This window comes from Vigna radiata, chromosome 11, assembly GCF_000741045.1.
Source record: "Vigna radiata var. radiata cultivar VC1973A chromosome 11, Vradiata_ver6, whole genome shotgun sequence".
NCBI classification, from domain to species: Eukaryota; Viridiplantae; Streptophyta; class Magnoliopsida; order Fabales; family Fabaceae; genus Vigna; species Vigna radiata.
Genome location: NC_028361.1, coordinates 11306754 through 11323762, shown reverse-complemented (window position 1 = coordinate 11323762; position 17009 = coordinate 11306754). Strand labels below are relative to the sequence as shown.

At 31.2% G+C, this 17009-nt stretch overlaps 1 protein-coding gene and 1 pseudogene across 1 annotated transcript; both read right to left on the bottom strand.

Annotated features, from left to right (window-relative positions):
• Positions 1-4801: 4801 nt before the first annotated feature.
• LOC106776302 (mitochondrial uncoupling protein 5) lies at positions 4802-6300 on the bottom strand. The gene has a single exon (XM_014663708.2). It carries the CDS (start codon positions 5925-5927, stop codon positions 4977-4979), a length of 951 nt encoding a protein of 316 aa, XP_014519194.1. The 5' UTR covers positions 5928-6300; the 3' UTR covers positions 4802-4976.
• A 676-nt stretch (positions 6301-6976) lies between these two features.
• Positions 6977-7842, bottom strand: LOC106776766 (annotated as a pseudogene).
• Positions 7843-17009: the final 9167 nt, after the last annotated feature.

The following is a 17009-nucleotide window of genomic DNA, read 5'->3' as shown; positions in this document are numbered from 1 at the left end:
TGTTTGGAAAAGGAAAATAGGTTGCACTGGATCTAAGGAAGAAGAACGAGAAGTTGAAGAGAAAATTAGAAAAACAGAGAAAAGTTGGAAAAATTATATTATTGTTGTTTGTTTTGTCGTGGGCATTAACAATTATGTTTTGTATTATATTTTTGTTGAAGATAAATTGTAATTAATATTGTAATTTGTGTTGTAACAATACTATTAAGTGTTTAATTGAACAAAATTTTGGTACTTAAGTTTGACTTTAAATTATGCTTCATCCTTTTAACTTTTGAATAGTAGCATTTCTATTCTGTGTGATAGTTTAAATAAGTCTAAAATGATGTTTTAAAATTGTTAGCAAGGTTCAATTCGTGACATATTGGTCTAAGTGCAGAATAATATAGTAAACCATAATTTTTGAGCCAAAATTGGAAGTGGAAAGGTAATTTTGTGTAACAGTCCAGTTTAAAGACATTTTAGAGTTTGAACACATTTGAAATCATTAAACAAAGTTGTTGAAGTGATCAATTTTGAATTAGAGCCACTGTTGAGAAAAATTGTGTTTCAAACCACCACTTTGAAGCCATTTTTTTGGTGCAGAGTTGAAAATTAAGTGCAGATTTTGAATGATAGCATTTCTATTATGTGTGACAGTTTAAACAAGTATAAAATGATGTTTTAAAACTACTAGCAAGGTTCAATTTGTGACATATTGGTCTAAGTGTTGTTTTGAATGCTAGCATTTCTATATGTGTATGACAATTTAAACAACTCTAAAATGATGTTTTAAAACTCCAGAAACTATAAGAGACCGAAACACTGTGAGGTCCCTGAACTTATGTTTTGAGTCCCTCAACTTCTGTTTAGAGTCACTCAACTTCTGTCATGAACAAAGCCAAAAACATGTACAAATAAATAAAGCTAAAGAAATATAAATAAATAAATGGGTGATGTTGCACTTAACATTAAAAAGTGGTCTGTTAGCATTAAATAACAAAAGTAACTGAGCTACATCGTTCTAGTGGTCCCTTGGCACTATACTGAACCACACATGTGCTAGTACATGACAAAAAAGAGGTCCAAAAAAGAGATACCCACTGCTAAGTTGTTCCTTAAGTGGGTGACATTGACTACAAAAAACATTAAATATATCACATGGCTTGTTTAAAACTTGTATTGCTACTCGCTTGAGACCTTAAGACTTGTGCAACCATGCTTCTTGTTCATGTTCTTCTACCCCCTTCGTTACTTGGTACAGATCCTCCTCCACTCGGAATTGCCCTTGTGGATGTTCTTGCAGATTTTGTTCTTGCTTAAGATCCTCCTCCAATCACAGTTCCCCTTGTGGATGTTCTTCCAGATTGTGATCTTGATGCAGATCTTCCTCCACTCGTAGTTGCCCTTATGGTATGTCAATGGAGTAAGGTAATTAGATTTGACATTGCGTAAATAACAGAAGTTCAAAAAAACATAATAGGAAGTTGTACCTTTGTGGTTTTCTTTCCCTTTCTACAGGTTCTAATATTATGTCCATATTGACTACAACTACTACACTTCATAACAATATAATTCTTTGACAAATTTGTATGACTAACATGCTCATCAACTTCCCTTCTTCTTAGCTTTTTAGGCCTCCCAAGATGTGTTTTATAAATGAGTGGTAGTGGTGGTGTAAAATCAGTTCTAGGCCACAGATGTTGTCCATTGATTGAAATAATTGGACGCCCATAACAACTTTCACAAGCACGTTTCTTGTAATATGGATGAACATAATTTTTAGGGTTCTCTAATTTATAATGAAGGGCAACCACAACATGTCTGCAAGGTATTCCTACCAAATCCCAAAAGTAACAATTACATGTATGGTTACTTAGATAAACTACAAACTTGTCCATTGTAAAGTCGTGAGTGACCTCAAACTTTGCATCCCCTGCCCAAACAGGAACCAAATTCCCACTCTTTTCAACTTCCCTATCAAGCCTTTTTCTTGGTTTAGGCATAGCATCTCTCGGATATGTCTTTACTTTTTTTCTTAGTCTTGCAAACCTACTCATAATGCATGACCTAATCCATTCCATCATAGTAATGATAGGTTTGTCTCTTGCCACTAAAATTGTACTATTAAATGACTCAGACAAATTATTGATCAAGAGCAATTATTTCTTCTTCATTGTCATCCACTTTATCTTCAGTTGAACCTTCTTCTTCCTCCTCAACCATATTTCCCTCTTCCTTTTCCTCAACATCATAAGGTTCTTCCTCAACCATGTTGACCTCTTCCTCATCCACATTCGCCTCTTCCTCAGCCATGTTAACCTCATCGTCACCCACATCTGCCTATTCCTTAACCATGTTGACCTCTTTGTCACCCACATTTGCCTCTTCCTCAGCCATATTGACATCTTCCTCACCTACACTTACCTTTTCCTCACCCACATTTACCTGTTCCTCCATGTTCTCTATGTGTCCTGCCTCTACCTCTTCATCAAGAGTAATAAACATAATTTCTTCTGCCTCATTATGAACATGTTGCACATATATTTCAATCTCTTCATCATTTGACTCTACATAGTTAGCCAAGTTTATTGCTTCCCTGTCACCACTCAATATTCTGAGATTGTTCATTAGTCTTTGTTTGGACCCCTACCACCATAACTTGAACTCTCCATCATACTTGAAATCTTTAACAATTTCCACTACTTCAAAGTACGACCAATGATCGAGATCAACTGCTTTTATTACGTGCATATCTGCCCCAACATATTGTAGTCCCTTGTTGTTAACGAATTTTCCCATGTGATGCAAAGACACATCAAAAACCATTTCTAAACCTATATTGTAACATCAACAATTTCAATCAAATAACAGCAACCCTAAACAAAAACCAAAAAGAAAAAATTTACTTGGTTATACGTTTCTTCGAATACTTGCTTAGACGTCTTTCACAACAACCACAACAAGCATTGCAACCACATGAAGCACCGCAACCACACCAAGCACCGATACCACAATTTCATGGAACAAAATAACCCTAATCGCGATTTCTTTAATTGGATTGAAGATTTCATAAAGAACCCTACTTTTCCTTCGAAGTGAATAACTCCTAATCTCAACTCAGCGTGAGTAACCCCCGCCAACTTGATTTCTAAGTGTACACATGACATGAAATGTGACACACTGTTAGCCAACTCACTCAAAAATTAACGTCGTTGGTTTTTAAGGATTAAATATTACAGTTTTGTTAAGAAAAGAAATGAAAATAAAAAAAAAAACTTTAAAAGAGATATTAAACCCAAGAATGCTTAGTAGTCGAGAGATTAAAAACATTTAACTCTTTTATTAAAATATTTTCGTTAATTTTTAATCGTCCAACAAGTCAAATCCTTTGGAGTCTTTTTCATAAAGCTTGCCTAATGAGTAATGAATTGCCCAAGTAAAATGATATGAGCACTTTGGATTTTTAACTTTGAACTTTTGTTTAATGGGTGAGGGCTCTACCAACAAATCTGCATATCATTAAAAAAAAACTAACAAATATGTCAACTTAATGCTCTAAGTAGTGTTTTTTTTATCTCTTTTAAAAGTCACTACAAATAGATTTCAGTTATAAAATATAATACCATGATTTAATTTAACCGAACTATAAATATCTAAGTATTTTCAAACCAACATTCAACAAAAAAAAAAATCAATCATTACTACTATAAGCATTTCATCGTCACATATTTCATCAATACGATATTTTTATACAACATAACAATAAAAAAATTAAAATAATTAGTTTCACTTACTTAAATCAAGTCCTAATCTCAACTAAGCTAATAAAAAAAACCTCTCTAAATTTCACATGATGTACGTGTTTTACTCTAAGATGAACGAACATAAAGATTAAAAACACGAACAGTATAAAATTTGATTAAGTGATTGTTTATTTATTTATAAAATTGATATTTTAATAATAAAATAATCAAGTTGTATTTACAAAGACAATTACCTCACCAATTAAAAAAGTTCAACATAAATTAAAATAAAAAAATTATAAAAGAATTTAGTATTCAATAAACCAAAAATATTTAAAAATTAAAAAGTAAAAATAAATTTAAAAAATATTAAAAAAATTAGTCTTAATAAACTAAAAATATATTACGAACTAAGTAAAAATAGTCAAAAAGCACTTATAAACTTAATAATTATTAATTTAAAACACAACATTTTATCAATCACACGCCTTAATAACAAATTAAGAGATTCAAGTAAAATCAGCAATAGAGTTAAAAACTTTAGATATAATGTTTTGAAGGACGATTAAGAGTAAAATGTTTTAGAAAAACTTATTTAATCCTTATCGTATATAAATAGAGTAATAATATCCGAATATGTTGCAGTCCAGCAGGACCCCATGATTTTGTCAATCTCGCTTATTTTCTCATGACATTTTTTTATTTGCACTTCTCTCGAAAGATCTCTCTTTTATCTCTCATAAGATCTTTGAGAAAATGGTGTCCGTCAATAATTTTCCAAATAAATAATTAACAGTTGTTTGTAGCATTTGGCACCCAACCAATTGCAAAGAATAAAGTTGAAAGAATGGAAGATGGATGGGATAAGATGAAGTAAGAAACACTAGAAAAATCACCAGCTTAAAACAAGTAAAGAACAATCCTATTCCTTAGCACTTTGTTCACACACGGATATACAAAGAGAAAGAGAGAGATCAGCTTTACGCGTCTCATGGTCCCAAATGGGTGTGTGTCACAAACAGAAATCGTCACTCATAATCTAATACAGAGGAATCAAAATAAAAAACAAGATCAGATTTTTCAGTTCCAATTCCAGAACTTAAAAGGTACTTCTCATTAATTCATAAATAAGATAAACAAAATTACCATTCTAGTGTTACATCATCGGTATCACAACACAACACAAAAACAAAACAGATCTTATTGATAAGGAAAGAAGCATTTTCGTCGTCATCTTCATCGATCTACCGTTCAAAAATCCTTAAGCAGCTTGCGAACCTGTTCCAGCGTCACGAACAGCACAACGGTGAAGGGTCCCTGCCTCGAGATCGTAGGCACGAAACCCTTGTAGAGAGCCATCGGTCCCTCCGCACGCACCGTCTTCAGAGCACAATCCAACGCGCCGGCGTAAGGTGCCGGAGATCCGGGCTCCACCTTCATGTTCATCACCCTCGTCTTGATCACGTCCACGGGGTTTGACGCCACCGCCGCCACGAACCCTGCGGCGAAGCTCGCCGTGACGTGGGTCCCAAGCCCATCGCGCATCACGCCCCTCTCGAGAATCATCTCTTTGAACTGGTCGTAAGACGCGAGCTGCGACGCGGTCACGAGCATGGCGCGGTTCACCGTAAGCGATGAACCTCTCCACAGGCTGGTAACGCCCTCTTGCCTCGCCATACGCAGGATGGCGTCCACGACGGACTTGTAATTGCGGCGCTCCGCCGGCGGGAGGCGCCCGTCGGCCTGCATTCGAACCATGGCAACGTCTGCCGGGTTTCCGACTGCGGCTCCGATGGCGCCGGCGATGAGGCCGGCCTCGATCTTGCGGCCAAGAGGCATGGTGCCGGAGGCGGGGTCGGTCCACTTGGTCTTGAGGACGTCGTAGAGCCCCATGCGGGTGGTGGAGTAGAGCGTCTGGCGGAGGACGGTGGCGGAGACGCCGGAGAAGAGGGCGGCGAGGCCTTCTTGCTGAACGAGGCGGACGCCGACTGCTATGGGGCCCACACGAGCCTGCGGAATAGTGGCCACGTGGACGTTTGAAGCGGTTTGGAAGGCGAGTGCGGGTCGGAGATTGTGAACCGGTTTGGGAGCGTTGTTTTCTCCCTGGAGCTGCATGCGGACCTTGATGAGATCAAGTGGATGTGTGGAACAACCGGCGATGATGGAAGCGATGCCTCCTTCGACGAAACCTTTGACACCCATGATGTTTTTGTTGTCTTGGAAAATGAGAATGGGAATGAATAAGGGTTAACTAGAGTTAGTGGTAATGAATTGGTTCAAAGTTTGAAAGAATGAGATGAAAAAGTAGAGAAATTTAAAGGTATTGGGACCAATTGGAACTAGGGTTCATCTCACTGGAGACCAGGAGATGAGAATGGAGGCCACAGGCTATGGAAGAAGAGTGTGGAACCGTGGGCCTCTGAGACATATGCTGGCTCGTTTTGTGTTTGTTTTGGTGTGGAGGAAAGAAGGGAAGAAGGAGAGGGAATTTATAGTGTTAGCGTCTTTGGAAATTAGAAGGTAGCGACTATTTCTCGGAAGGACGTAATCTAGTTTGTAAACGCGATTATAGGGTCCCTTTTGCCAACTCTTCTTAATTAATTCAGGACGCGGTTATAGAAAAGCGCCTTCCCTTCCTTCTTTTCTCCAGTCATCACCAGATGATAATTTGTGGGGTCCACTCTATATTTATTAAATACTAATCAACTAAATAGATAAATTGTATATTTTATTAACATTTGCCTACTCATATATTTCGTTTTTGTTTTGTCTGATTCAGGAATGACACGACTTTTTCTGATAACATTATATGCAGTATATTTGCATGGATATTTTTTAAAAATATCTCCTTTTTTTTTTATCCATTCTAATAATTTCCTTTTATTATTTTACATATGTTGTTTTCAGAATAAAATCCAGGTCTTCGAGAAAATAGGACACGCAGATATAATATTAGGTTTAATAGGTTTACTATTTCTTGTTTATGCGAATTTGCATTAAATAAGTATATGTATTTATGAAAAATTGAATTAATCAAGTCCTTACAGTTAAATTCTACAAACGCGTTAAAATCTTTGTTTGGTAGTTAGATGAGGTGTATTTTTTACAGACGTGACACATACAGATGTTAATAGGTGGACTTAATATTTTGTCAAATAAACCAAAATACTTCAAAAATTCTTCAATCCATGGTCATCCCAAGAGTAAATCAACAGAGCCATGACATCAGACAAAATCTAAAATATGTTTTAGTGTAAAATCTTAGGCCAAAATCAATATACCAAGCTACGAACCATAACAACACAAGTTAACCAAAATAATCAAACACAAATGAATTAGTCCCAGTGGATCAAAACATTCACATAATAAAGCAGAAATCAAATATACAACTCAGAATGCAAAACCCTATCCTTGCTCCTTCCAAATTTAAAAACGTCTTCATCACTCAAATCAAAATCAAATCCCTGCAACACGCAGCGCTGAAGTAAACCCATAATCAACGACACCACAAAGGCGTCGAACTGAGGCCACGAAACACACAAGCTCGCTCTCACGTTCATCACCTGGCACCGTGAGAGAATGGCAGCGCCCAGCCCGTCAACAACCCTTCCGGAAGGATAATACTCCAAATCCGGCATGAGCTTCTCTCTGCCGCTTCTCTTTCTCTCATAGGCGATGTCCAACTTAAATGCCACGACCTCATCGGAGGATAGGTTGCCACCGAAGTTGCACGACTTGAGGGAGTCCAAGATGAGGACGGAGTCTGGGCAGATGCGGTCGTCGATGAGGGCCTTGGCGACGACGTGGGCGCGGGAACCGGGGACCGGAATAGGATGGCGGCGAGGAGGGCGGAAGGGGAAAGGGGGAGAATTTGGGCGGCATGATCGGGGAGAGAGAGGGAGAGTTCAGGGAGGAGGAGTGAGGCGGCAGGGGAGGCGGTGCGGTGGCGGTGGAAGAGGGCGACGGAGGAAGGGGAGAAGGCGACGATGAGGAGGGAGGGTTTGAGGGGTTGGGGTTGTTGGGTATAGGGGAAGATGAGGAAAGGTGAAGGAAGGGGTGGCGATGGAGTTGTGAAGATGTTTAGGTCTTCTTCCAAGAACCTTGAAGCAGTCAAATGTGTGTTTTTTTATGTGCCACGTTTGTCAAAGCATACATAAATTATTAAGTCCACCTATTAACATCTGCGTGTGCCACATTTGTAAAAAATAACACCTCACCTAGTCACCAGACAAGAGTTTTAACGCCGTTTGCAGAATTTAACGGTAAGGACTTGATTAATTCAATTTTTCATAAATAGGGACTCAATTGAGTCATTTAAAAATGCGGGAACCTATTTGACGTAAATCTACATAAATAGGGACTACTAAACCTATTAAACCATAATATTATCAACAAAGTACACTACCTAAAAAATAAGACGATTCATGGAGGGGGCAAGAACTTACAAAAGTAAATAGAAATTATGATTGTTTTTAAAAATGACATCAGAGTATTTTAAAAATAAAAAATTGAAATTATAAATAGATTTTTTATGAATTAAAATTTATTTTATAAAAATAATCATTTTTTTTATTTTTTTAAATGTTAAATCTCAATTTTCATATATTTTTTTTTAAATTAAATACTATAAGATTATCTTTCATGAAAAGCTTTACATTTTTATCCAATCAAAGTAAAAAAAAAAAAAAAAAAAAAAACACTAACTTCGTTTATTGCTTCTTTTATATTGTTTGTTCTTTAGGTTTGCATGTAAACTTTAATGTAACTTAAGAGCTTTCATAATAAAAATTTGTTGTTATTTAATCATAGGGATATGTTTAATTTTTTAATATGAGATCTTCTTTCTTTAATCAGGTCATCTTATAACAAATGAACTCTTTACGAGGAAAAATGACAATTTAATTAAAATAAGGAAAGTTAATCATATTTTTTTTTGCATATGTTTGATTTTGGAAAGAACTTTGTTGAAAAAGTAAATTAGGGTTTTAAGTTGTTAATTTGATCTCTGGATTGAGATTATGTGATTGGATTTTTGATTCGTATAGAAAAGAAAAAACATAGGAGGTAGAGTGGCGAGCTAACTGCTCACTAAGTGAGTGCCAAAATTTGATGGCAAATCCTAAATGTATGATTTTTCTGTTTTATCGTCATGTGATTAAAGAAATACATTTCGCTATTTTGATATACATAGTGAAAATATTATCATTAAATATTATGCGAATACAATAGAAAATAATGATATTAACATTTGAATTAAAATAAGTAATAGGTGACTTTATATTATGTGGTGAGTTTGTATTGAGTTAAAATACATATGTATGACATTGTGTGATGATTTTGGATTATATGAGAAGGTGATACATGAACTATGTGTGAATGTTGTATGTATTTTGAATAATTGTATTTTTAGTTTGGTTTAATATGAATAATGTGGAATGATAGGGTGTTAACAACCTTATCTTTTTTGTAGAACTTTTTATCTAGTTTATGCAGACTTGTAGGGTGAGCCAATTGTTCACTAAGTAAATGTCATAATTGAGTTTGGTAGAGATGCAAGGGAGTTCTGCTCACTGTTTCTCGCTCGACGCCACTATATTTTCCTATTATCATCTTCTTAGAAAAATTGGAATTCTTGTTTTGTTAATCATTGGATCAAAGTGAAATTTTGACAGCAAGGTCTACATGTATGATTCTTCTATTTTATCGTTGGGATTGTCAATTAAATATATGTGATTAGAGAAATACATTCCATTGTTTTGACATACTCGGTGGAATATTATCATTGAATATTATGTGAATGCAATAGAAAATAAATAATGATATTATCATTTGAATTAAAATAAGTAATAAGTGATTTTATGTTAAAGGGGAGTTTGAACTGAGTTAAAATATATATGTATGACATGGTGTGATGATTTTCGATTATATGAAAAGGTGATACATGAACTATGTGTGAATGTTATATTTACTTTGAAGTAGTTGTATTTTTACTTTGGTTAAATATGGATGATGTGAAATGAGAGGGTAATGATTCCTAAGGTGGGAATTCTACTATTTGGATTATGTGTGGAGTGTATTATGTCAAAGTTTGTAATGAGACTATCATAACTATACTAAGTATTGAATTCGTGTAGAGAAATATATTTAGGGTGAAAGTTAGAGGTCTTTGTCAGTAAATTTGCCATTAAAGGTCAAATCTACATATGGTTGATTTACCTTGTTATACTCTCTAGGTATGAGATGTAACTATAGGATGGTGAGGATCCTTGAAAGGTAGGAATAAATATAACAAGTGTAGGTCTCAAATTTTAATCAATACATTATGTTCTCCGAATGTCATGTTGTCATGTATGATGTATAATAGTGTATGAAAGACCCATGAGGGCTTTTATGTTTGTGATTTTCTTTGAACTTTAATTGTTAAATGTGATACATGGAATGATAATAGTATGTGTATGATTTTCAAAAAACTTAAAATTTTAAAATTGTATGAAGTAAATTACTTTGACTTACCATATTATCTGTTGTATTATGATTTGGTTATTATCTACAATGATTGTATCTTTTATATTAGATAGTGTAGCTGGAATGAGGATGAAACAATATGACAGTCCATGATCTTCAAGTAGTAATTATTTAGATATATAATTTTTATATTGTACAGATTTTTTTGTGAATGAAATATTATTTATCTTTTAAAAATTTATTTTTGTTTTTCTCATAACTATATAAATACATTTTATATATTTATATGTTGATTTATGATATTTTTATCAATTTTGTAATGTTTTAAATTAATAAGATAAATCTTACATGTGTCATAAAATAGAGCAAAGAGAGAGAAAGAAAAAAGATATAGTAGTTAGAAATGTGTATTTAATATTAAATTAATAATGCAGTAACTATACCGTTTGTAATGGAAAATTATTAATAAATTTAAATATTTGATAATAAATTTATTATTTATAAATATATTTGTATATTTGAGGAAATCTAATAATAGTACAAAAGCTATTAATTAAATCCCTTGATTGATTGATAAAATAGTTATTAATAAATAAAATAATTAGTATAAATCATTGCTAAATTTTCAATTTTATTTTTATGCAGAACTATTTATTATAAAATATTAAATTGAAAATAATTTGAATAAATATTAATTTTCATAATAAAAAATGGAAAATAATAAACAGCATTAAAGTAGAAAAAGTTATGAAAAATGGCAACATTCTATATCAACACACAAATATTAAACAGTCAAGTCAACACTATTTTATAAAAAGTTAATAAAGTAACTTTATCAAAAATTTAAATTCATTTTAAAAATGTTGTTTTATATTAATCTTTATATTTATTTACTTTATTTGTATTTACAGTTTTCTAAAAACGAAAATTGTGATTCTCTTCTTTTAAATTTCTGAATTCGTAAAGGACGCCATTGAAGTATGTTAGATAAATAGTAGGAAACCATTCTTGTTGGGAAACCTTTTAGCAAAATGTGTTATTACGGAAAAACTTCATTAATCTCGTTCATTTATTGCATTATTTATTTTATTCGAGTGGATTATTGTAACTTTTATTTTGTAAAAGCTAAATTAAGCAATAGACTTAATTAATTTCTAGCCTATTATTTATTTTTGTTTTATTTTATTTGACCTTATTATTAATAAAAAATATTTTTAAAAATATAACTATGCGATCACATTTCGTTGAATAGACGATAAAATAATTGAAAAAATAATCATGATTTTAATTTACATGCAATATAATTTATAATAAACGGAATGTAACTAACAATTTATAAAATCAATAGCGTCGATTTCTACTTATAAACAAAATAATTTTAAAATATTTTTAAAAGTTGAGATACTTGATTGAAATTATATCAATTAAATTTTAAAATTGAAAGACTTAATTCAATCTTTTTATTAATAGAACTTAAATTAAACATAATATATAAATAATAAGGAAAAACATAATTAAACCTAACGTAAAAAGAAATACTATCCAATATATAATTTATATTTCATGTTCTTTTGTATATTATCTTAATTTTAACTATGAAGATTTGATCAGATTGAAATTTTAAGACATTGTTTTAATATTAAAATATTGCAAATTTTAAAAAAGTTATAGGAACGTTAATACTTATTACTTTTGTTTGTAAGACTTTTATTATTATGATTTTATATTACAGATTTTAATGAACTTATATAGTGTCAATTTAAAAGATTCAAATATAGATTTATAAAATATGGAGAGAGAAAACTCGGCATTATAAGAGGACATTCAAAAATTGAAAAAATTTGAAAGTTCAAATTTACAAAAAAAAAAAAAAACTAAATTTAAAGAAAGAATAGTAAAATCCATCTTTTTACAAGTTAATTGGTATGTGTCAGTTTAATTAAACTTAAAATATATATTTTTAAAACAGGTAACTTAAAAAAGAAAACTTACTTGAGATTTACTACTTAAAAAGGTAAAAATGACTTATTTTTTAATTAAAAAAGCATAAAAATGCCTATTTCATTAAAAACATTCCTTTTTATTAAAATAATAGTACAAGTAAATTCATCCAATAACTTTTATTTACACTTTTATATTCATACAATATACTCAAAATGATTGTCTCTTTGATTTCATGACGTTGATAGCAACATATTCATATAGTTATCTTGATTGATTTGAAATTTGTAAAGATTAGAAAATAATTAAAAATAGAGATAATATTTTTATGATGGAGATTGAATATTTTATTATTATAATGTTCAATTTATAAATATAAAGACAGGCTATTCAAGTTTTATTTAAAAAAGATTATCATTTATTTACATTTTTTTTCTTTCTTGTTTTACTTTTTTTTATAAAATTTTGAGATTTTTTAAGCTTGGAGTAAAATAATTTTATTGTTACAAAAGAAGAAAAAATAAAATATTGTATTTCTTATGGAATGATAAGGAGAGAGTACAATTGATATATATAATTGTTCAGAGCAATATAAAAAAAGAATATAAGTATAAAAATATATGAACATAAATGCACAGATATGAACAGATAATAAAATAATTCCAATATCCCCTTAAGCTGCAGCATATATATCCTTAATGCTCAGCTTGGATAACAAAGATTGAAATTGTGCTGGATGCAAAACTTTAGTATGAATATCTGCAAGTTGTGATGAAGTAGAAATAGGCAAGAGCTTAATTACACCAGCTTGAACTTTATCCCTTATGAGATGACAATCAATTTCAATGTGCTTTGTCCTCTCATGCATGGCTGGATTTTGTGCAATTCGTATAGCAGATTCATTGTCACAAAACAGAGGAACTGGTTGCGGCAGAGGCTGTTTCAAATCATGGAGCAAATACAAAAGCCATTGAATTTCACATGTTGTGGAAGCTAAGGCTCTATATTCTGCTTCAGTTGATGATCTAGATATAGTATCTTGCTTCTTCGATTTCCAGCTGATTAAGGATGCACCATAGAACACATTAAAACCAGTCACAGACCTTCTAGTATCAGGGCAAGCAGCCCAATCAGAATCACTAAAAGCCTTGAGAGAAGGTTCTGTGTTGGAGGGAAAGAATAACCCTTGTCCTGGATTTTTCTTGATATATCTCAGGATCCTTATTGCTGCTGCATAATGATCTTCCAAAGGATTGGAAAGAAATTGACTGAAAGTACTAACAGCAAAACATAAATCTGGTCTTATGTTGGTTAGATATAATAACCTGCCAAGAAGTCTTCTATAGGCTTGCACATCTGAATAGGGTTTTCCTTCTGTCTTGGAGAATTTTGTGTCTGGCTGTATGGGAGTAGAAACAGGTTGACATCCCAACAATCCTGCATCTTCTAGTAACTCTAGAGCATACTTCCTTTGTGACAAATTAATGCCCTGTTGAGATCTTGCAATTTTTAAGCCCAGAAAATACTTGAGTTGGCCTAGGTCTTTAATTTTGAACTTTGCATTCAATAGAGCCTTCACAGTTTGGATTTCCTGGATGTCATCACCTGCCAAAACTATATCATCTACATAAACAAGTAAGATGGTGATATGAGCAGAATCACTTTTGACAAAAAGTGAATAATTCTTCTTTTGTAACATGGTATCAGAGCAATATAAAAAAAGATATAAGTATAAAAATATATGAACATAAATGCACAAATATGAACAGAGAATAAAATAATTCCAATATTTATCATATCAAAATTTTTATTTAAATAAGTTTATTATTACTTATTTTCATGAATCAATTTTGGAAGTTTTGTATGTGTGGGAAGGGTGATGTATGTATGTGACTAATTTGGATCAAAATAAACATTTGTGTGTCTAGGAATGTGATGTTATCTATCTTTCGATAATTTGTATGAGATTTTTTTTTATAAGTATTACGTTATCTGAAAATGTGAATACTTAGAACTTAGTTTAAGCCAAGAAGTATGATCCAAATAAATAAAGCTAGATTATTTTCTATTAGTATTCTGGGTTAGAAGAGAAGAATGTGCACAGTCATGTGATTATCAAAGTTGATAATTGATGTATAAAATCTATATGTTTTAGTATTTGATGATTATTGAGTGTTTAAATCATAAGTTTAATTCAAATATTTTTGTAAGCTCGTTGAGAAATGAGTATATATATTAATTAAGTCAAATTGGTTCAATGGAAAATTATTTTAAAATATATCATTTTTTGTATATAAAAATTAAAATACTTACTTAGAAGATTGATATATATATATTTTTTTTATATACTCTATCTAAATAAATCGGACAATGTGGCCCATTAAGGATCCATTATTACAATCTCAACAGTTTTGTTATCTTTTAAACAATCAATGTTTCTTTAATAGTTTGACTTTAACAGACATATTCCTTATTCAAACCACATAAATGGCATAGGTAAGAAACCCTATAAATACTCATGCATATTCTTCAAAAAGACAAACCGAAACATATATTTAATCTCTTACACAAATAAATATTATTATCTTATTGACTTGAGCATCAGAGAGAACCTCCTTTTGCAGGTGGATCTCCACCCACTTCTCGACATTCAGGAGCACACATAAATTTATTCAGTCCAATCACACATTGTCACCTATCAGAAGGTCATACTCTTAAATCCGGTAAGAACAATTTCAAGTTTTGAATTATGCAGATTCTTTGGGTAAGTGTGAAATTCGAGTATTTAAAATCCAGAAAGCTCATAGAGCATAACTCATTAAGCAAGTCTTTAAATATAACTTCTAGTGTTTTTGTGTATGCCAATTTCTTGCTAGGTGAAATTCATTTGAGTGAAAACCCAAGAGTTTTTGTCATTAGGTGAGTAAGTTCTTGTTAGCAAGTTGTATTTTAGTAAGTTCTTGTTAGCAAGTTGTATTTATAAAATCTTTTAGGATTCATTAACTGGGCAAGCCAAAATTCACTGAGTGTATTGACGTCTATGATTGAGCGAGCACAATTCTAATTAAACGAATCTCAACATATTTTTAATTTGTTAGGTGAGCCACGAGTTAGAGATATATTGTTTTATAAACGTTTAAAAGCTATGTTTTTTAATGTAAAAATTGGTTTATCTTTCACAATTTTTTTATTAATACATTTGTATTTAAATATTATACTAATGCAATGAAAATTTAATTGTGATATTTGAGTACTTTGTTTTGGTAAGTACATATGTGATGAGTAATTGACTGAGATTAAATATATATATATATATATATATATATATATATATATATATATATGTATGTAGAGTTTGTTATGATTCAATTTCATATGTGATATCTAACATGTGAGCATACTTGTTTTCAAAAAGTAAATATTATGTTGAGAAATTGTAAATCATGTATTGAATTGGAATTCTGTAAAGCAATGACCCCAACTCTACTAGTATCATATCCATGTAGAGAATGATATTAGATGATGAAAGACCATAGAGGTTCCTATGACCTAGTATACAAAGTAAAAAAAGAAAAAAAAAACTATATTTGGTGGATCATAAAGAATTTACATAGTTATATGAGGAGGAATTTGTCACTAGGATGTAGTTTTGTTATAAATGACAACTTAATGGAGGTAATATAATACATGCAAGTTCTTTCTCTAATTCAACAAATGAAGTCTTTCGAAAATAAAGTTTGAATGTACGGAATAATGTGATATTAATAATTTATGCATGAAATATAGTTCGACTAAGAAATATTAAACACTTAATTATTTTATTATGATATGATTAAGTTAACAAATGAATTTTAGAATGATATCCATTATATTAGATGGAATGGAAGAGAGATGAAAAGCAAAATTTAATAGATGTTGAATATGTAAGTGTTTGGAGTTTTTTTTTTTTTTAATATTAGTTCATCATCTATGATGATAATGAATTACACTAATGATAATTTTGAAAAGATAATAAAATAGAGTTTTATTTTTATTATATAATTTCTTTCTTGAATAATTGTTGTAAATTTTATATATATATATATATATATATATATATATATATATATATATATATATATATATATATATATGGATTTGTTAATTTACTTAAGGAAGTTTTTTAGTTGGTACATTTTAGCAAAGTGTACCAAGTTTTAGGTTACAAAAATGTCTCTGATAAAAAAGAAAACCAACTTTAAATCCAACGGTATTTTAATAATTTTAAAATTTAATTTAAAATAAAATAAATAAAAGGTAGTTATGAAAAATATTAATTGGTCCACGAGAGAAGTTATTAGCTTTTATTATATATTTTTTAAAAGGTAGTTGTTTTTTAAAATAAAAAATAAAATAAAAGGTAGTTGTTTTTTTAACCCAGACGGGTTTTATAAACCCAAACCGGTTCTATAAATCCAGGAGAGTTCTATAAAGCCAGACGGGTTCTATAAAGTCATGGAAATAAAAATGGAAAAAGATACCTTTTAAGTCATGGAAAATGGGTGTTGCTCCCTACACCTCCCCAAGTGGGACTTGTACCTCCCATTAATTTAATTTATTTCTAAAATATTCTACACCTTCCCACTATTTTCTTTTATTCCAAAACTACCCTACACCTCTCCCGTATCTTTAACAATTTTTCTCTTTCTCTCTCTACATTAATGGAGTATTTACATGACTCATTAATGGAGCATTTACATGACTTAAATTTGAATATATTTTCTTAACTAAGTCTGATTCAATCTTTATTTTCGTTGTTGAATATATTTTTTTCTTTTCAAATTACTTAATAAATGGTAAAATTTTGTTCTAAATTTCTAGAAAAATGTTTATATACAT